Below are 18,924 nucleotides of genomic sequence, written 5' to 3' on the forward strand. Positions count from 1 at the left end.
ATGATGTAGCCAGTAGTCAGATTTAGCTGTGGAAAGGGAAGGATTGGCAACTCAGTGTTCTGGGATTCCATTGTTTTAAACTTGATAGATGTTTACAGAGAAAGAGTGGCATTAATTGTATCATGGCAGTGCCCAGAGAGGGCATACTGAGGCTATATGGATGAAACTGGGGGATAAGAAAAAATATGACCACGTTAATATTTTTCCCCGGAGGTTGGGTGTGATTAAAACTAGAGGTCATAGGTTTAGGATGAAATGTTAAGTATTTAAGGGGAATCTGAGGGGAAACTTCTTCACTCAGAGTGTGGAGCGAGCAGAAATGGTGGATGCGGGTTCAATTGTAACAATCGAGAAGTTTGGAGAGTGGTCTGATCCAGGGGTGGGTAGATGGTACCAGGCAGAAAACCAGGTCGGCACGGACTAGATGGGCCGAAGATCTTGCTTCTGTGCTGCAATGCTCCGTGACGTTCCTATCCAAGTTCCTTCCTGCAATTTCCCCACGCCATTCAACTCCACTACCCCTCCCAATACCATCCAAATCCCTCTCATCACCCATCTCCTTACAGCACCACCTAATTTCCCCCAAACCCATCTGAAACACCAGCCCTCCTGTCACAGACCCTCCCCTCCCCGCGCCTGGTCACTGCAGGGAGCTGAGGGAGGCAGGGTTCCAACCTCGGGAACAGCGCCTACAGTGGGCGTTGATCCTGAATACTCGCCTATCCTTTCACACTAGGAAGCAAGATCCAGCGAGGGAAGAAGAGGAGGAGAGCCGCCCACCTCTCTCACCTCACAGTTTCCGCAGAATCTCAGAGCACCGGGGCCAAATGGAGGAACTACCCCAGCCCTGGAATTACGGCGTAACTCGGGACGGTCGCCTGTTTTCCATAGAGTTGAGTATTTGTTACTGTGTAGCTACCTCCTTTGAAGTCGCAACAGGAAAAGTACCAGTTAATTCACAACTTCCAAACACACATTCATTCATTGAATCTTCTCTTGGTTTTGTAGCGATTTGACCCATTCCACCAGCTGGCTTCATCCCGAAACGGGACAACCGCTTCGGACCGGACACCGGCGCCGCCCAGGTAAAGCAATGGCAGCAAGGTGTTGACGCGCTGATAACTTTTTTTTAAAGTTGTTATTGTTCATCGCGACTTTTAAGTACAGTGTTTTGTATTTTTTAATATTTCTAATGAACCCCAGGACTTCCTCGTGGGTGGGAACAAGGATTCACCTTTGAAGGCGCCACCTATTTCATTAAGTGAGTAAAAAGACTTAATTTAACCCTGACTCGCCCGGGTCATACAGTTTTTTTCTCCTGTGCAAGAATACTTTTGATCTCAGTGTCTCTCTTTGGCAAGATTTTGTCTTCTAATATTTCGGCTTCTGTTAATGATTAGCTATTTGGGTTTGAGCTGCCTTATCATTTGAACCCAATTCTGATATTCACACTCGGGAAATTTTCCAGGAAGGGTCAGGACTGGGAATGGAAAGGTGGAGGGGAATTGCCGCCGACTATTAATGGTTGATGCTCTGCTTCGCTTGTCTGTTGATGCTTGAGACCTGTGCCCAGGATTTATGCGATAGGGCGTTGAGTACTGTTCACTCACCATCCCAGGAGTGAGACTGCGGTTTATATACCTGCTCTCCAGTGTCTTGTAGTGAAGTACTGATCCTTGTAACCAAATTATATCTGTCTACATATATCTCACACTCACACTGAATGGGGGCAAGTCATAGAAGACAGGATCATACAGCACAGTACAGGCCCTTCAGCCCACAATGTTGTGCCAACCTTGTAACCTACTCCAAAATCGACCTAACCCTTCCTTCTCTCCACATGGCCCTCCATTTTTCTTTCATCCATGTGTCTAAGAGTTCCTTAAATACCCCTGACGTATCTGCCTCCGCCACCACCCTTGGCCTTGCGTCCCAGGCACTTACAACACTGCGTAAAAATAAAGCCTACCCTTGACGCTCTTCCTCCAATATACCTTCCTCCAGTCATTTTCCAAATCATGCTTGTACGTCATGCAGTGTAGTATTAGGTAACAGACAGCTGTCCCGATTAGCTGAAGTTTCATGGAAATGGATAAAAATCTATAAAAAATACAAACTATTGTTTAACTGCGTATCAAATTATGTATTTAAATAAAATACAGAACCAATTAGAATACTAACAAATACCATAAAGTTGTGAATTAGTTCCTAATAGTTATTGATGAAATTTATTCAGTGTATGTGTCCTGTTGACTGATTGTCAATGAACAAAATCAGCGCCGACACTAAGTGTAGATAATGGACACCATGTGATCCATCAAACAATACAATCATGATTAAATCCTCCAAACTTTCACTTTCATTGTAACAGTCAAGATGATCTTCGATAATTTCAAATTCTTTGTAGTACCTAACTTGTTGAACTAGTGAAATCATTTCGTTTCCGCTCCTGGCCGTTCCAGGCATCTCCAAGCCTAAACCCTTGAAAACGCAGTGAGCAAAATAATTCTGAATGGTCTTACTGCTTATTTCTCGCTCCCCCTATTGGTGACAAAAACCACTGCTTTTTGAACATACGAACACGTAACTGATGCGATTTAAAAACTGTTCCCTCTAAGCACAGTGTAGTGTCCAACGGCCACACAAGTGTTTGTGACTAACGCTAGTTAGAAGCTGTTCAGCAACAGTCTCCTGTCTCAATTAAGCGGCATAGTACTTCCTTAGAAGGTTGGCGTCATTCAATGTCTGTAGTGAGATGCTGAAGATGTTCTATAGGTCAGTTGTGGAGAGCGCCCTCTTCTTTGTGGTGGCGTGTTGGGGAGGAAGCATTAAGAAGAGGGACGCCTCACGTCTTAATAAGCTGGTAAGGAAGGCGGGCTCTGTCGTGGGCAAAGTACTGGAGAGTTTAACATCGGTAGCTGAGCGAAGGGCGCTTAGTAGGCTACGGTCAATTATGGATAACTCTGAACATCCTCTACATAGCACCATCCAGAGACAGAGAAGCAGTTTCAGCGACAGGTTACTATCGATGCAATGCTCCTCAGACAGGATGAAGAGGTCAATACTCCCCAATGCCATTAGGCTTTACAATTCAACCGCCAGGACTTAAGAACTTTTAAAAAGCTATTATTAATGCTTTTTGAGATAGTGATTTAGATGCATATCATATTTTTTTTACTGAGTTAAGTATTGTATGTAATTAGTTTTGCTACAACAAGTGTATGGGACATTGGAAAAAAAAAGTTGAATTTCCCCATGGGGATGAATAAAGTATCTATCTATCTATCTATCTATCTATCTATCTAGTGTCACAAATAAACAGAGGGAATCCAAACTATTTTCTAGATTAGATTTTTAAGAGTTGTCCCAAACGAGTGGCTGCCCTGATTAACCGATTAGCTAATTAACAAGAATCCACTGTATTTGACAGAACTCTCACTGCAGATGGGAATACATCTCCTTACAGAGGAAAGCGCACCTAATTGTTTAAAAACAAACACCAATTTCAATGCTTTGAGTTGTGTCAGGTTGGTTAAATACTTGCAATGAGTAGAATTCCTTTGAACTGCGGTTGTGCCTATTTCTGATTGTCCATGCCAATGTCTGAGACAGACCAGGCTTGGTTTTGGAGTTCAGTAAACCTACAATCATTGAATTCCACTTGTTTAGGATGGTGGTGAATATTGGTAGCTCGGCATCTATTTCGAAACATTTGTTTATGGAATTAACAGAATATATCGAAATAGACACCATCTGTGAACCCCTTAAGAGCCAAAGAAATCCGAGCCAATAGAATTCAAAGGTCACCTGAAGGGATAGCCAATCAGGACCCAGGCAAGCGAACAGGAGGGCCTATATAAATATGAGCACTCCCAGAGAGAAGCACCAACAACTGCGTACAGAGGATGTCACCTTGCCTGGTGACGAAAAACCTGTAAGCTGATTGCCAAGTTTGGCAAGTATCGTCGACATCAAATTCCATGTGTCTCTATTTAACTTAAATTGACCCTGGGGTCTTTAGTTAGGGACAAAGGGGAGTAAGGACAGGCTTGTAGTCCTCCTTGAGCGCACAAGCTGGGGTGGAGGGGAGTTGATTTTCTTCTTTCATATCAAGATTGTTGATGTGGTTGCATCCTTTCTGTGGTGGAGCATTCTGGTTGGAGGAAGACAATCCTCAAGACGGGAATCATCCTTCCTCAAAGTTTGGTGTCGACATCCCTTTTTCCCATCCTTAAAATTCATTGAAGCAGTGGGTATCATCGTAAGTGTGTGGAACCGGAATATGTTGATTGCCAATCAGCTGCAAACAATCGTGATGCTGGAACAGGTCCGAGGGGCAGAATGTACTTCATGTGCTTTAGTCTGGTTCTCCCTCATGCTTCTTTTGCTATTGTATATCCCATGACGTTTTAACCACAGGTTGTGGAGACTAGACGGAGCCAAGCTTCAAATGATATTATCAAGAATGTTTCCAGTTTAGATGGTTTTGCAGGGTTTGCTGCTAACACAATGGGAACGCGTTGGATTTGCTTAGAACACCAAAATCAGTAGCTTTAATGGGTTATGTTTCTTTTGAACAGTGGACTGCATATCGATTTATCTCCGCCTGTGCACTAATCCTTGTGTTGTAATGTCTGGCTCTGGCTCATTAACTTCCTGAGATTTGCCACATGGAGAGATTGTGCAACTTTAAAACTATTTATAGAATGCAACACTAGAATACATGAACCAGGGACAGAAATTTGTATAATTCAGATTTTTTTTCCCCTTAAAACTTTAAGAAACATGTTAAACATTTTCCAAGTTTGTCGTGCAAATGAGAGAACCTCAACAAATTCTTCAACCCATCCTGCTAAATAGAATGCATTAAGTTTTTTTTTAGGAATTCATTATTTTATTTAACTTTCAATTTTCCTATATGTGTTTGAAAAGAATTATACTCAGTGGGCACTGTAGCCCATCCACTTCAAAGTTCAACGAGCTGTACATTCACAAGTGCTCTTCTGCACGCCTCTGTTGTAACACATGGTTATCTGTGTTTCTGTCCCCTTCCTGTCAGTTTGAACTAGTCTGACTAGTCCGACCTCTCTCGTTAACATGGCTATGCAGAACTGATGGATGTAGGTTGGGCAGAAGGTCTTGGTCATTGGTGCGAAGATTGGGACAATGGCATGTGGATTTTCATGTGTCGGTTTGGGAGATTTCCTGATATATTAAGGCTTAACGTTTTAACAACAGCTTCTTCCCCATCACCATCAGATTTCGGAATAGACAATGAACCCATGTACACTAACTCACTATTTTTCTTTATTTTTGCACAACTTATTTAATTTTTTTTGTAATTTATTTTTTATTTAAGTTCATCATCAAACGAACATTTCCATAAGACATATTTCAGGTATTGTACATATATATCATATATGCCACAAATCTCCACATAATATATTTAATTATTTTAGTTAATATATGTGGAGAAGGAAAACTCTGATTTTAAACCTCAGCTGCCTTGCGGCAATACCCACCCATGGGAAATACTTCGGGAGTAAACCCGAGGTAGAAATCCGGAGCCGGGGTCCCTAAGGCAGTTTGATGTTGTTTACAACTTCACTCTGGTGACCTCTGCGATGACACTGGTGCCGAGCTGTATCAGCGCTTGCCCTTCCCTTGGGCTACATCAGTGACGTGGGGAGGGGGAGCCCGCCCGCTGTGTGGGCAACAGCCGGTTCTTCAAATCTTCCCACCCAGGCTTGCACCCTGGAGAGGACACAGACCACCAGAGCCACAAACCCATGATCCCCCGGGATCGACGGCTGACTACTACGGTATAACCAATGATGTTAAACCTGATTCTGAGTTTGATCCCCAGTGATTTGGGATCCCAGGTAGTGGCATTTTTGGGAACGTAGGATAGAGGGTATTGCTGGGAATGCTCTCTGCTTATCTGAAATTTTGCGCATTGGTGGAAGAAAGGAATTATTGTCCATGTACGTGACTGGGTTGTATCACACCATTCCAGAAGGAGAGCGAATGTATTGTGTCTAACACTTGGCATTGAAGTGCTTTACCTCACCCCATCCCTGTGACCTTACACATGTGCCAACCTTCCTCTGCTTTTCAAGATGTTTAGACTGCTATACTTTACTGGAGATAATACATGGTTAAACCACCACACACGGTATGCTGGTGCATCTGTGGTGCTTAAGCCACTTCAGTAGTGTGGGGGAGGGCTCGGAACGGGTGGAACTGCCTGTATGAAATACCCAGGAGAAAATCTGCAGATGCTGGAAATCCAAGTAACACTCCACAAAATGCTAGAGGCGCTCAGCAGGCCAGGCAGCATAACATCTATGGAAAAGAGTAAATTGTTGACATTTTGGGCCGAGACCCTTCGTCAGGACTGGGGGAAGGAAAGATGAGAAGTCAGAGTGAGAAGGTGGGGGGGAGGGGAGGAAGAAATACAAAGTGGTAGGTGATAGGTGAAATTGGGAGAGGGGGAGGAGTGAAGTAAAGAGCTGGGAAGTCAATTGGTGAAGGAGATAAAGAGATGGCGGGGGAGGAATCTGATAGCAGAGGACTTCACCATTTCCCATTCCCAGTTCCCCTCTCACCTTATCTCCTTACCTGCCCATCGCCTCCCTCTGGGGCTCCTCCACCTTGGCATTCTTTCATGGTTTTCTGTCCTCTCTTATCAGTTTCCCCTTCTCCAGCCCTTTATCTCTTTCACCAATCAACTTCCCAGCTCTTTACTTCACCTCTCCCTCTCCCAGTTTCACCTATCACCTACCATCTTGTATTTCTTCCAACCCTCCCCCACCTTCTTACTCTGACTCCTCATCTTTTTTTCTCCTGTCCTGATGAAGGATCTCGACCCAAAACGTCGACTGCTTGCTCTCTTCCGTAGATGCTGCCTGGCCTGCTGAATTCCTCCAGCATTTTGTGTGTGTTGTATGAAACACTGGTTTGTTGTGGAAGAGGTTGTGATTGGTGGATCATGTTTTCAGTCAGAGAGGGAGAGGTAGTGATTGGTGGATCGTGTTTTCAGTCAGCGAGGGATAGGTAGTGATTGGTGGATCGTGTTTTCAGTCAGAGAATGTGAGGTAGGGATTGGTGAATCATGTTTTCAGTCAAGGAGGGGAAACTAGATAACTGAAGGAAAAAATTTAAATATTCTCAAAGGTGTCAGAACTGCCGACTGTGATGTGGTGAGGAATGTAAGAAGTGAGAACGGCTTGCTCTCTTTCAGTGCATTTTGAAGTGGGACAGACAGTAGCGTAAAGCTTTATAGTGCCAGAGATGCAGGTTCAATTCCACCACTGTCTGTAAGGAATTTATATGTTTTCCCTGTGACCATGTGATTTCCTCCCACATTACAAAGATGTATGGGTTAGGGTTAGTAAGTTGTAGACATGCCGTGTTGGTGTGGCGACCCCTGCAGGTGACCCCAGAGGACATCTGTGGGCTGTTTTGGTCCAGTGTGCTTGTGACCAACAGAGCTAATCTTTAAGTGGCAGGAGAAAATAAGTAATGTTCCAGGCCGTGGTTTGTGCACTGACCTCTCACTGCAAGCTCTGGAAATGCACATTCTCAATATCCACTATACCCCAACCTGTGACCCATATCCAACCCAAATGCTCCTGCCTCATGTTCCCGTCTGTCTACCAAGCTGACTTCACACCCCACCCTGTCTGTCAGAAACACAGGGGTGTGTGGCCTTTACTCGTGTAAGGCCCATTCTGTTCACGCAATATCCTGGGCTATATACTTTCCTGCGTTTCCCAAAGGCGACCCATAAGCAAGATGTCCTGAATTTGTCCAGTGCAAACCACCTGTGAACTAATGCACCGGAAGAGGGCGGCCTGTTCGTCACTTCTGTGCTGCTGTTAAATTCTTCAGCGCAGCACGGCCGGCGTTTCCAATATTTCGAAGGTACATTTAATGTCAGAGAAATGTATACAATATACATCCTGAAATGCTTTTTCTTCACAAACGTCCACAAAAACAGAGGAGTGCCCCCAAAGAATGAATGACAGTTAAATGTTAGAACCCCAAAGTCCCCCCCCCCCGGCTCCCCTCCCTCCTGTAGTAAGTGGCAGCAAGCAGCGAAACCCCCCTCCCCCACCAGCAAAAAAGCATCGGCTCCCGCCACCGAGCACTCAAGTGTGAGCAAGGCAACAGCCAAGACACAGACTTGCAGTCCTCCGGGTATACAACATACCATAGGCTCTCTCTCACTCCCTAATAATATTTTTGGCAACATTTAGCATTTCTCCTTCATTTAACTAATTCCCCCTTCCCTGACTGAAAACATGATCAACCAATCCTACCTCTCCCTCTCCAACTGTAAACATGATCAACCAATCAATACTTCTCCTTCCCTGACTGAAAACATGATCAACCAATCCTACCTCTCCCTCTCCAACTGTAAACATGATCAACCAATCAATACTTAGATAGATAGATAGATACTTTATTCATCCCCATGGGGAAATTCAACTTTTTTTCCAATGTCCCATACACTTGTTGTAGCAAAACTAATTACATACAATACTTAACTCAGTAAAAAAATATGATATGCATCTAAATCACCGTCTCAAAAAGCATTAATAATAGCTTTTAAAAAGTTCTTAAGTCCTGGCGGTAGAATTGTAAAGCCTAATGGCATTGGGGAGTATTGACCTCTTCATCCTGTCTGAGGAGCATTGCATCGATAGTAACCTGTCACTGAAACTGCTTCTCTGTCTCTGGATGGTGCTATGTAGAGGATGTTCAGAGTTATCCATAATTGACCGTAGCCTACTCAGCGCCCTTCGCTCAGCTACCGATGTTAAACTCTCCAGTACTTTGCCCACGACAGAGCCCGCCTTCCTTACCAGCTTATTAAGACGTGAGGCGTCCCTCTTCTTAATGCTTCCTCCCCAACACGCCACCACAAAGAAGAGGGCGCTCTCCACAACTGACCTATAGAACATCTTCAGCATCTCACTACAGACATTGAATGACGCCAACCTTCTTAGGAAGTACATTCGACTCTGTGCCTTCCTGCACAAGGCATCTGTGTTGGCAGTCCAGTCTAGCTTCTCATCTAACTGTACTCCCAGATACTTGTAGGTCTTAACCTGCTCCACACGTTCTCCATTAATGATCACTGGCTCCATATGGGGCCTAGATCTCCTAAATTACTTCTCCTTCCCTGACTGAAAACATGATTAACCAATCCCTACCTCTCCCTCTCCGACTGAAAACATGATCAACCAATCACTTCTTCTCCTTCCCTGACAGAAAACGTGATTAATCAGTCACTTCCCCTCTCTCTCCCTGTGAAAACATCTGTTGCTCATTGGCGGCAATGCTGGTGAGTTTGAGGCATATTTTACTTTCGTGCTTTGAATCAAATGCCGATAAATTGGTGGTTAAAGGAAAAATTATTTATTGAGATACAGCGCAGAATAGGCCCTTCTGGCCCTTAGAGCCACTCTGCCCAGCAACCCCTGATATATTCCTAGCCTAATCACGGGACAATTTACCGTTAACCTACCCACCAGTACATCCTGGTACGTTCTTGATGATGGGGTGGTAAATTGGATTAGTATGTATGCAGATGATACTAAGATAGATGGCGTTGTGGATAATGAAGTAGGTTTTCTAAGTTTGCAGAGAGATTTAGGCCAGTTAGAAGAGTGGGCTGAACGATGGCAGATGAGTTTAATGCTGATAATTCTGAGGTGCTACATTTTGGTAGGACTAACCAAAATAGGACATACATGGTAAATGGTAGGGCATTGAAGAATGCAGTAGAACAGAGTGATCTAGGAATAATGGTGCATAGTTCCCTGAAGGTGGAATCTCATGTGGATAGGGTGGTGAAGAAAGCTTTTGGTATGCTGGCCTTTATAAATCAGAGCATTGAGTATAGGAATTGGGATGTAATGTTCAAATTGTACAAGGCATTGGTGAGGTCAAATTTGGAGTATTGTGTTCAGTTCTGGTCACTGAATTATAGGAAAGATGTCAACAAATTAGAGAGAGTACAGAGGAGATTTACTAGAATGTTACCTGGGTTTCAGCACCTAAGTTACGGAAAAAGGTTGAACAAGTTAGGTCTTTATTCTTTGGAGCGTAGAAGGTTGAGGGGGGACTTGATAAAAGTATTTAAAATTATGAGGGGGATAGATAGAGTTGACGTGGATAGGCTTTTTCCATTGAGAGTAGGGGAGATTCAAACAAGAGGATATGAGTTGAGAGTTAGGGGGCAAAAGTTTAAGGGTAACATGAGGGGGAATTTCTTTACTCAGAGAGTGGTAGCTGTGTGGAACGAGCTTCCGGTAGCAGTGGCAGAGGAAGGTTCAATTTTGTCATTTAAAGTAAAATTGGATAGGTATATGGACAGGAAAGGAATGGAGGGTTGTGGGCTGAGTGCAGGTCGGTGGGACTAGGTGCGAGTAAGCGTTTGGCACAGACTAGAAGGGCCAAGATGGCCTGTTCCCATGCTGTAATTGTTATATGGTCCTTGGACTGTGGGAGGAATCCGGGCCACCTGGAGGAAACTCGTGCAGTCACAGAGAGAACGTACAAACTCCTTACAGGCAGCTGGGGGGGGGGGTGGGGGGTGGAATTGAATCCTGGTTGCCTGTCCTGCAAAGCATTGTGCTGACCATTATGCTACCATGCGTCACTGGTATGTACGTGCTTGGGCTAATGCCCTCTGTTGGAGTAGCAATAGGTAAGATCTTGAACATATCAGAGTGATATTTCTTTGGGACATTGGGGAGGATAAAAAGATGTATGAGTGACTGTAAACGCTGTGTATGTTTTACAGAGCGGATTTAAATTATAAATGTTTCTCATTACATTTTGATGACTTGATTTTTGTTTGGTTAGGGGTGGGGGTGCAACCAACTGAAAATTCTTTGGATGTCAAGACTCCAGGCTCCGTAGGCACCCCCCCCCCCCCCGGTTATCTTCTCTGTCTGTGTCTGGTCAGGTCGCTGAGTTACACTGATGGAATGCGCTGGTTGAGCTGCTCATAATCAAGCCCTGCAGCGGGGCGATGTCGATGATGGATGGTCACTTCTCGTGTTCAGCAGCTGGGGAACTTTATCGAAGAGCGCTTCGACGGAAGAGTGTTTAAATTTAATGGTGAACAGCGGAGCAGGGTCGGTGGTCAGCTGGGTGCTAGTTGCGGGCAGCATCGTGTTCACAGTGGTCAGTGATGCTGCCTCACGCCTCCTCTGGCCCGAGTTCGATTCTGACCCTCGGCGCAGCTGTCTTCTCCCGGCGGCTGGGCACTCCAGTCACTCCCCGTACCCTGATGAGGAGCGGGTTGATATTGTAAATAACTCCTAGTGCGGGCCGGTGGGTGGCGTTGACGGACGTGTGGGAGAGGGCAGGGAGAAAGTGAAAGGATGTGAGCGGTAGGATTGAGGGCTTATAAAGACTCGATGGCAGAAATGGCCTCGAATGTCATGAGAAATATGAAACATCAAGAGCTGCGTAATCCACTCTTGCATCTGATTCTTCTGATATATCTGCAGACAGATTTTTTAAATTCCGAGGAATTGGAGCAAATTGTGATAAGATAAGGAACTGTTCAGGTAAGTGCAGTGAGGTTGGCAGCTCTCCAGGACTGATATGGGAACCCTGCGTTTAGAACATAGAACATTGAACAGTATGGCACTTCGGCCCAAGATTCTGTGCTGACCTTTTAGCCCGTTTGCAGATCAATCTAACCCTTCCCTCCCACATAATCCGATATTTTTCTTTCATCTATGTATCTGTCTAAGTTTCTTAAATGTCCCAAATGTATCTGCCTCTACCATTATCCCTGGCAGGGTGTTCCACGCACCCAACGCTCTCTGGGTATATAATGCATACTTTCTCCAGCGAAACATCAGATTAGATTACATTAGATTAGATCAGCGTTATTTGTTGCATGGACATCAAAATGTACAGTGAAATATGTTGTTTCGCTGTACGAAACAACTTGTATTCCGTCTGGGTAGCCTCCAACTTGATGGCATAAATATTGATTTCTCTTTCTCTTTCCAGTTAAAAAAAATTCCCTCCCACTCCCCTCTTCTTCTATTTCCCACTCTGGCCTTTTACCTCTTTTCACCCGCCTATCACCTCCCCTGGATTCCCCCCTCCTTCGCTTTCTCCTGTAGTTCACTCCCACTCCTGTCAGATTCCTTCTCTAACCCTTCACCTTTTCCACTGGTTTGGCTTCACCTATCACCTTCTAGATATCCTCCCCCCCCCCAACCTCTTTAATCTGGCATCTTCCCCTTTCCTTTCCAGTCCTGAAGAAGGGTCTCGGCCCGAACCGTCGGCAGTTCGTTCATTTCCATAGATGCTGCCTGACCTGCTGAGTTCCTCCAGCATTTTGTGAATGTGTTGCTTTGGATTTCCAGCGTGGGAACACTTCCTTGTGTTTATTATACTGAGGAGTGTGTTGTTCTGCATCAACAAGTGCGGCCATGCTTCTAGTGCCAACGTAGCAAGCTCACAACTCACCAACCATGTGGTCAGGGGGAATGTACAAAATCCTTATGGACAGTGGCAGGAATTGAACCCCCTGGGTGGCGATCGCTGGCCTGCAAGGTGTTCCTCTAACCTCAGTGCTACAGTGCCAAGTGGGCACAGACGTAATCCCAGGTGAGGAGCTGGCCAGTCAGCTTGGGCAAAATTCCAGAGTGCCCACTGGGCAACAAATCATTGGGAAGTAAGGTTGTAGGTTATGTAGATGTGGACGCGTTTTCTGTTCAGTCATTTTTGTGTTTTTTTTGACAGGTGTGAAACGAGTGGATGGTTAATGTGCAGGCAGGTAGAGCAGAGAAATTAGGAAGGCAATTGGTCTGGTGCTTTTATTGCAAGGGTTTTAGGGGATGAGAAGGTGTAAGCTTTGCTACAAAGGATTTCAGACCGTGCTAGGGGTACTTGCCTTGTTTGGTAAGGAGGTTTTTGCTTGTTCGAGGGATTTAGATTGGTCACTGAGGTAAGGAGAATGGGATTCCTCAGGTTGGGTGCCCTATTGTGTAAAAAGTGTCAAACTCTCTGGACTTGTGAAAAATGACAAGCAATGAAGGCCAACACACTATTGTGGCTCCCAAGATCTTTCTGTTTCTTCACACTGCCTTTAACTTTGCACCCTGACTCCAAGCTCGATCTTCCAAGGTGTATTTGGTCACACCTTTCCTAACTGAATTCCATCTGCCACTGTCGTGGTTTCTCGTGCCCCACAAACAACCAGGAGACGCAGAAGATTCTTCAAGAAGTATTAAACTTTAATTTGCAAATCAAAGTTGAGACAGTCATTGAGCTAGTCGCCGATTGCCCACCGATCCTTGTACATAGCATTTTTTATAGCAATCTCCTGGTTTAGTTGCTTTAGCATGTGCAATCGGTCTACAGTTGCGTATTACAAGTACATCCGCCACTATTGTTTCCACCCATTGACTTAATCATGTTCTAATCTACATCTCTTAGCTACCTCATTAACACACCATTATAATTACATCCTTAGCTAGCCTCTCATTAACACCCCATTATCTTCTACATTCTTAAGATTTCATTCTCCTACTAAATTGGATACATGCATAGCAAATAGCAAGCTCAAAGGTGACTACATATTTTTGGTTACACAGCAAACAATGCAACTTTTATACTCCAATACCACTTCTCAGCCAAGCTCTGTATCCTATACTGACCCGTTGTAACCTCCGGCGACTCTCTACATCAGGGGTTCCCAACTTGGGGTCCACAGATCCCTCGGTTAATGGTAAGACTCCATGGCATAAAAACGGTTGAGAAACTTTGGTCTACGCTATTCACGATGCCACCAATCTTTGTGTCACCTTTATTAACTCACCCTTCCGATTCTTCAACCAACTCAATTATAAACATCATGAAGAGCAGGGTTCCCAGAACAGATGCCTGTTGAACACCACTGTCACTGACTTCCAGGCGGAATAGTCTCCATGAACTTCCATCCTCTGTCTGACTACGGACAAGCTAATTCTGAGTCCACATAGCTAGGATCCCTGACTTTCTCAATGAGCCCACTGTGGGGAACCTTGTCAAATGCCATACTAAAGTCCATGTACACCACATCCACCGCTCTACCTTCATCAATCTGTTTTGTCACTCCCTCGAATTAATTTCAACTTGCCCCTCACTGGAGTCATGCTGGCTGTATCTAATCAGCCTGTGCATCTCCAAATGCTGGTAATTCCTGTCTCAGAATCCTCTCCAATCTCTGTTGCCCCTGTTAGCTTTCGTACGTTTGAGAAGCTGCCAAAATATTTGAGAGGCGCTGTTAAAAGGATAGAGAACGGAGGCCGGGACTGTCTCGTTCCGGGATGAAGGGAGCAGACTTGCCTGAACACGATATGCAGAGACGGGCTCCAGCCTGACATCGAAACCCGAGGACTTAAGATGTGTTAGGATAGCAAAATTGTTCCTGTAGCCGGCGAGAACACAGTCATCAAGGTTCCTTCCTGTAGAACTGGCCTTTATGTCAAAACCTGGAGCCGTCCAGAAAATACACAGCAGAATTGAAAGGGTTACGTATTGTCAGTTGGGGGGGGCATTTTTCAATTGGTTATTTTCCATTGAAAGGTGTTGGCGCTCAGAGTGACCTTGTTACTTTTGTTCAATGGTCCGATTGTTCAGTTTAATATCAGGGAACGTGTACAGTATACAACCTGAAATTCTTACTCTTTGCAGACATCCACGAAACAGAAAAAAAAGCAAAAGAATGAACGAAAGAAAGCATTAGATACCTAAAGCCCCCCTCCCCCCCCACACACAAGCAGCAGCAAAAGCATCAACACCCCCCTCCCCACTTTCTCCAGCAAAATCATCAACCCCCACCATTCACCAAAGCCCCCAAATAGACCATGATCTGGAGCCTGACCATCTCATTCGGGCTCCCTTTCTTCCACTAGCGAGGGAGAGAGAGATGTCGCTCCTGCCACAGCGAGAGGGGAGACCAACAACTCGCTGCTCCGATGTTCCAATCTGCCGTGTCGCTTGTCCGTTGAACATTATGGTGCAGGCGCCTCAGGCAGTTGGTGTGTGGACCTTTATTGCAAGAGCGTTCGAGTATAATGGAAGAGATGCATTAGTGCGATATTCCAGGGCCCTGGTGCGACTGCAACTGGAAGGTGGTACCCTGGCTGGGTTTCCCTACCCAAGGAAGGATAGGTGGGCAATGACTGTATTAGCGTTGTTCAGATTGTGTCAATTCATCCTATTGAAATTCACAGATCTCACCAGAAAGCTCCTAGTATCAGTATCAGATCACCTCTTGGCCCCACAATCTATCTCATTGTGGCCTTGTACCTTATCTATGTGCTCTGCACTTTGTCCGTAACCCCGACCCTTTATTCTGCATTCTGTTATCGTTTTCCCTTGTACTACCTCAATGCACCGATATAATGAAACTATCTGTGTGAATGGAAGCACGTGACCATCAGAACTGCACACAATGCTCCAATTATGGCCCGATCAAAGTTTTTTTCAGCTGCTAATTACCATAATGAATAAAAGTTATTACTATCCTCCAATTTTGTCTGCATTGTCTGCAACGTGTCTATAATTTTATGTCCTTTCCATGATTTTGGAAGAGATCCTGACCTTTACATTCAAAGCCCCAACCAATGAAGGCATGTATGCTGTATACCAGGCTATCTACTTTAGACCACTACGGTACTATGCCATCCCATCTTGATGGAAAACTAGAAATCATTTTCAATATGTAGTTCCTTTATTCTTCTGAAAGTATTGCTGACAATGTAGTTGTTGATAACTTTAATTATACAGTATTCCACTTGCTTCATTGCTGATCATTCAGTACAGTACAGCCATCTGAAGACAAATAAACCCTCCGGCAGAATACAATATTTCTGTTAAAATTGCAAAATGAAAAGGAAGGAGATGTTGGAGGTTATTTTGTGTCAAGTTTGAAGTTGGATTGGTAAAGTGTATTGTGTTCTTTGAAGAACAGGTTGGATTGATTGAACAGGGTCACTCTGGTTCAACCATTTCTGAAGTGCTAGTTGATTAAATTCACAATGGTTATTCAGTTTAATAACTTTATTGAACAGCGCTGAGAGAATTTAAAAGATGACCCCGATTTCTGGGTCGGGTCTGCGGAGCTTTAAGCCAGAACTTTTCAATGCGTCAGCAAATCTGTTAGATGGCGTTGATAGATGGACAGCTGGCACACTTGCCTGGCTAACCTCGTTTCAGCCAGAAACCCAAAATGTGCTACAGCAAGCTGAGCTGCTGCCTCACAATTCGTGCCTTCTGGATTCCGGACCTTACCTCCATTGCTGTTGTAGACTCAGCCTGCTCCATCATGGACACCACCCTCCGCTCCTTTGAGGACATCTTTTAAATGCAGTGCCTCGGGAAAGAGGCAACCATCGTCGAGGGCCCCAACCTCTGATGATGCGGGCAGTCTCTTGTCATTGCTAGCATCAGGGAGGAGGCACACACACTCAACATTTTAGGGACAGCTTCTTCACCTCAGCCCTCAGATTTCTGAGTGCTCCATGAACGTCACCTCATTATTTTGCTCTATTTTTGTACTATTTATTTTTATATATATTTCATATATTTAAAAAATGTATTGTACTGCAATGCTACCACGAAACAACAAATTTCATGACCTATGTCAGTGGTTCGGGTAGATGGAGCTCGTCAGCCTGGGAAGGCAGTCCATCTAAGAGAGGGAAAACTCTGATTTCAAACCTCCGCTGCCTTGCGGCCACACCCACTCATGGGAAAGGCTTTGGGAGTAAAACCCTGAGGACAAATCTGGAGCTGGAGTCCCTAAGGCAGCCCGATGTTGCCTTCAACCTCGCTCTGGCAACTCCTGCGATGTCACTGGTGCCGAGCTGTATCAGCCCTTGCCCTTCGCTTGGACAACATCGGTGGCGTGGAGAGGGGAGACTTGCTGCGTGGGCAACTGCCGGTCTTCCATACAACCTTTCCCAGGCCTGCGTCCTGGAGAGGACACTCCACTAGACTTTCTAGGTGCAGATCCATGGTCTCGCGACACTAGCGGATGCCACCACCATGTCAGTGGTAGTAAGCTTGACTCTGACTTCTTCAATGTGAAGTTTGGACATTGTCCCTGTAATGGAGTGGGTCTTCTCCAGGTGCTCCAGTCTTCTCCTCCTTTCTAAAGTCGTGTTGGTTGGGAGAGTTGGCCACAATAAATTCTGACCGCTGTGAGAGAGTGAGTGAAGGGAATTGAGGGGAGTGTGGGGAGAGTATGCTACAGGGAAAATTAGTGGGACGATGGGGTTGCTCTGTGATTGGGTAAGCGAACAGCAGTTTTGACCCCCACTTGAGAAATATATTGTCCCAGCTGGTATTTTGCTGTAGATTTGAATTGGAACTTCGTCATTCAACCCTTGTGGGCAGTGATGGCCCTTTGACTTTATGGGCAGAATTGGATCCTAATGTGGGTTCAATAGTGAAAAGGACTTTTCAGTCTCCCTCCCGATGCAGGGGCCCCCAACCTGGGGTCCATGGATGTCTTGCTTAATGGTATTGGTCCATGGGATAAACAAAAGTCTGAGAGCCCCTGATCTGATGGGTCTCACTTTGGGTTTCATGTGTTTGTGGAATGTATCATCTGTGCAAGTTTAATTTCAGAAACTCTTAGAAAGGCACAGGGATGCATAGAAAAATGGAGAACTATGTAGGACGGAATGGTTAGATTGATCTTAGAGTAGGTTAAACGGTTGGCACAACATCGTGGGCCAGAGGGCCTGTGATGTGCTGTAACATTCTCGGTTCTAAGTTCCAAGTCCAAAGTAATTACCACCCTGACCCAAAAGTTTAGGTGTCCTTCATCTCATCATATATTACAGTGCCGATGGACAGTTTCTGCCCCAAAAGTCAACTGTTTATTCCTCTCCATTGATATTACCCGACTTGCCGAGTTCCTCCAGCATTTAGTGTGTGTTCCTCTAGGTTTCCAGCACCTGCAAAATCTCTTGTGGTTGTGTTTGTATACCGTTACAGTGATTAAACTTCTAAATTGTTATTTCTCTCCTTTTTCTTGTAAATGTCTTTTCTCTCGTTTTCTTTCTTTTTCTCTGTCTCTGCATAACTCCTTCTTCCCTCTCCGTCACTCTGTTTCTTGCCATTCTGCTGGAGTCATCTGTTATGTCTGGTGCTCCTGAAGGAACCTCCTTTACATTGGGGACACATGTCGTAAATTGGGGACAGCTTTGTTGAGCACCTCTGCTCCATCAACCAAAATTGGGACTTCCTGCTGGCCCAACATTTTAATTTGGATTCCAATTTCCATTCCAATATGTTGGTCCAGGACCACCTCTTATGCCATGATGAGGCCACCTTCAGGGTGGAGAAACAATACCTTGTATTCCATCTTGGTAGCCTCCAACCTGATGCTGTGAATATTGATTTCTCCATCTGGTTAAAAAAATACTTCCTCCCCCTTCCCCTTCTTCTATTCCCCGGTCTGGCATCTTATTTCTTCTCACCTGCCTATCATGCCCCCCTATCCTTCTTCCCTTTTTCCTATGATCCACTCACCTCTCCTATCAGATTCCTTCCTCTCCAGTCTTCCCACCTATCTGGCCTCACCTATCACCTTCTAGCTATTCTCCTTCCCCTCTCTTCCCCTCCCCCCCCCCCCCCCCCCCCCCCCCCGCCACCACCATTTTACTCTGGCATCTTCCCCTTTCCTTTCTGGTCCTGTAAGAAGGTCTCGGCCTGAAATGTTGACTATCTACTCATTTCCATTTATGCTTCCTGACCTGCCTGCTCAGTTTCTCCAGCATTTATTTGTGTGTGTGTGTGTGTGTGTGTGTGTGTGTGTGTGTGTGTGTGTGTGTGTGTGTGTGTGTGTGTGTGTGTGTGTGTGTGTGTGTGTGTGTGTGTGTG

The 18,924-nt window shown here is 45.1% G+C and overlaps 1 protein-coding gene across 15 annotated transcripts in view; it reads left to right on the forward strand.

Moving 5' to 3' along the window:
- Window positions 1-722: 722 nt before the first annotated feature.
- The window catches only part of plekha6 (pleckstrin homology domain containing, family A member 6), a 338,544-nt gene continuing 320,342 nt past the window's right edge, over window positions 723-18,924 (forward strand). For 8 of the 15 annotated variants that reach the window (XM_073030660.1, XM_073030659.1, XM_073030669.1 and 5 more), the window contains exons 1-3: window positions 723-892; window positions 1,009-1,085; window positions 1,204-1,261. In XM_073030660.1, the coding sequence (XP_072886761.1) occupies window positions 828-892; window positions 1,009-1,085; window positions 1,204-1,261 (200 nt within the window). In that variant the 5' untranslated portion in view covers window positions 723-827. The remainder of the gene's footprint in view (window positions 893-1,008; window positions 1,086-1,203; window positions 1,262-18,924) is intronic. The other 7 variants (XM_073030664.1, XM_073030663.1, XM_073030666.1 and 4 more) reach the window with 1 other exon arrangement.

This window comes from Hemitrygon akajei, chromosome 27 (assembly GCF_048418815.1).
Source record: "Hemitrygon akajei chromosome 27, sHemAka1.3, whole genome shotgun sequence".
NCBI lineage: Eukaryota > Metazoa > Chordata > Chondrichthyes > Myliobatiformes > Dasyatidae > Hemitrygon > Hemitrygon akajei.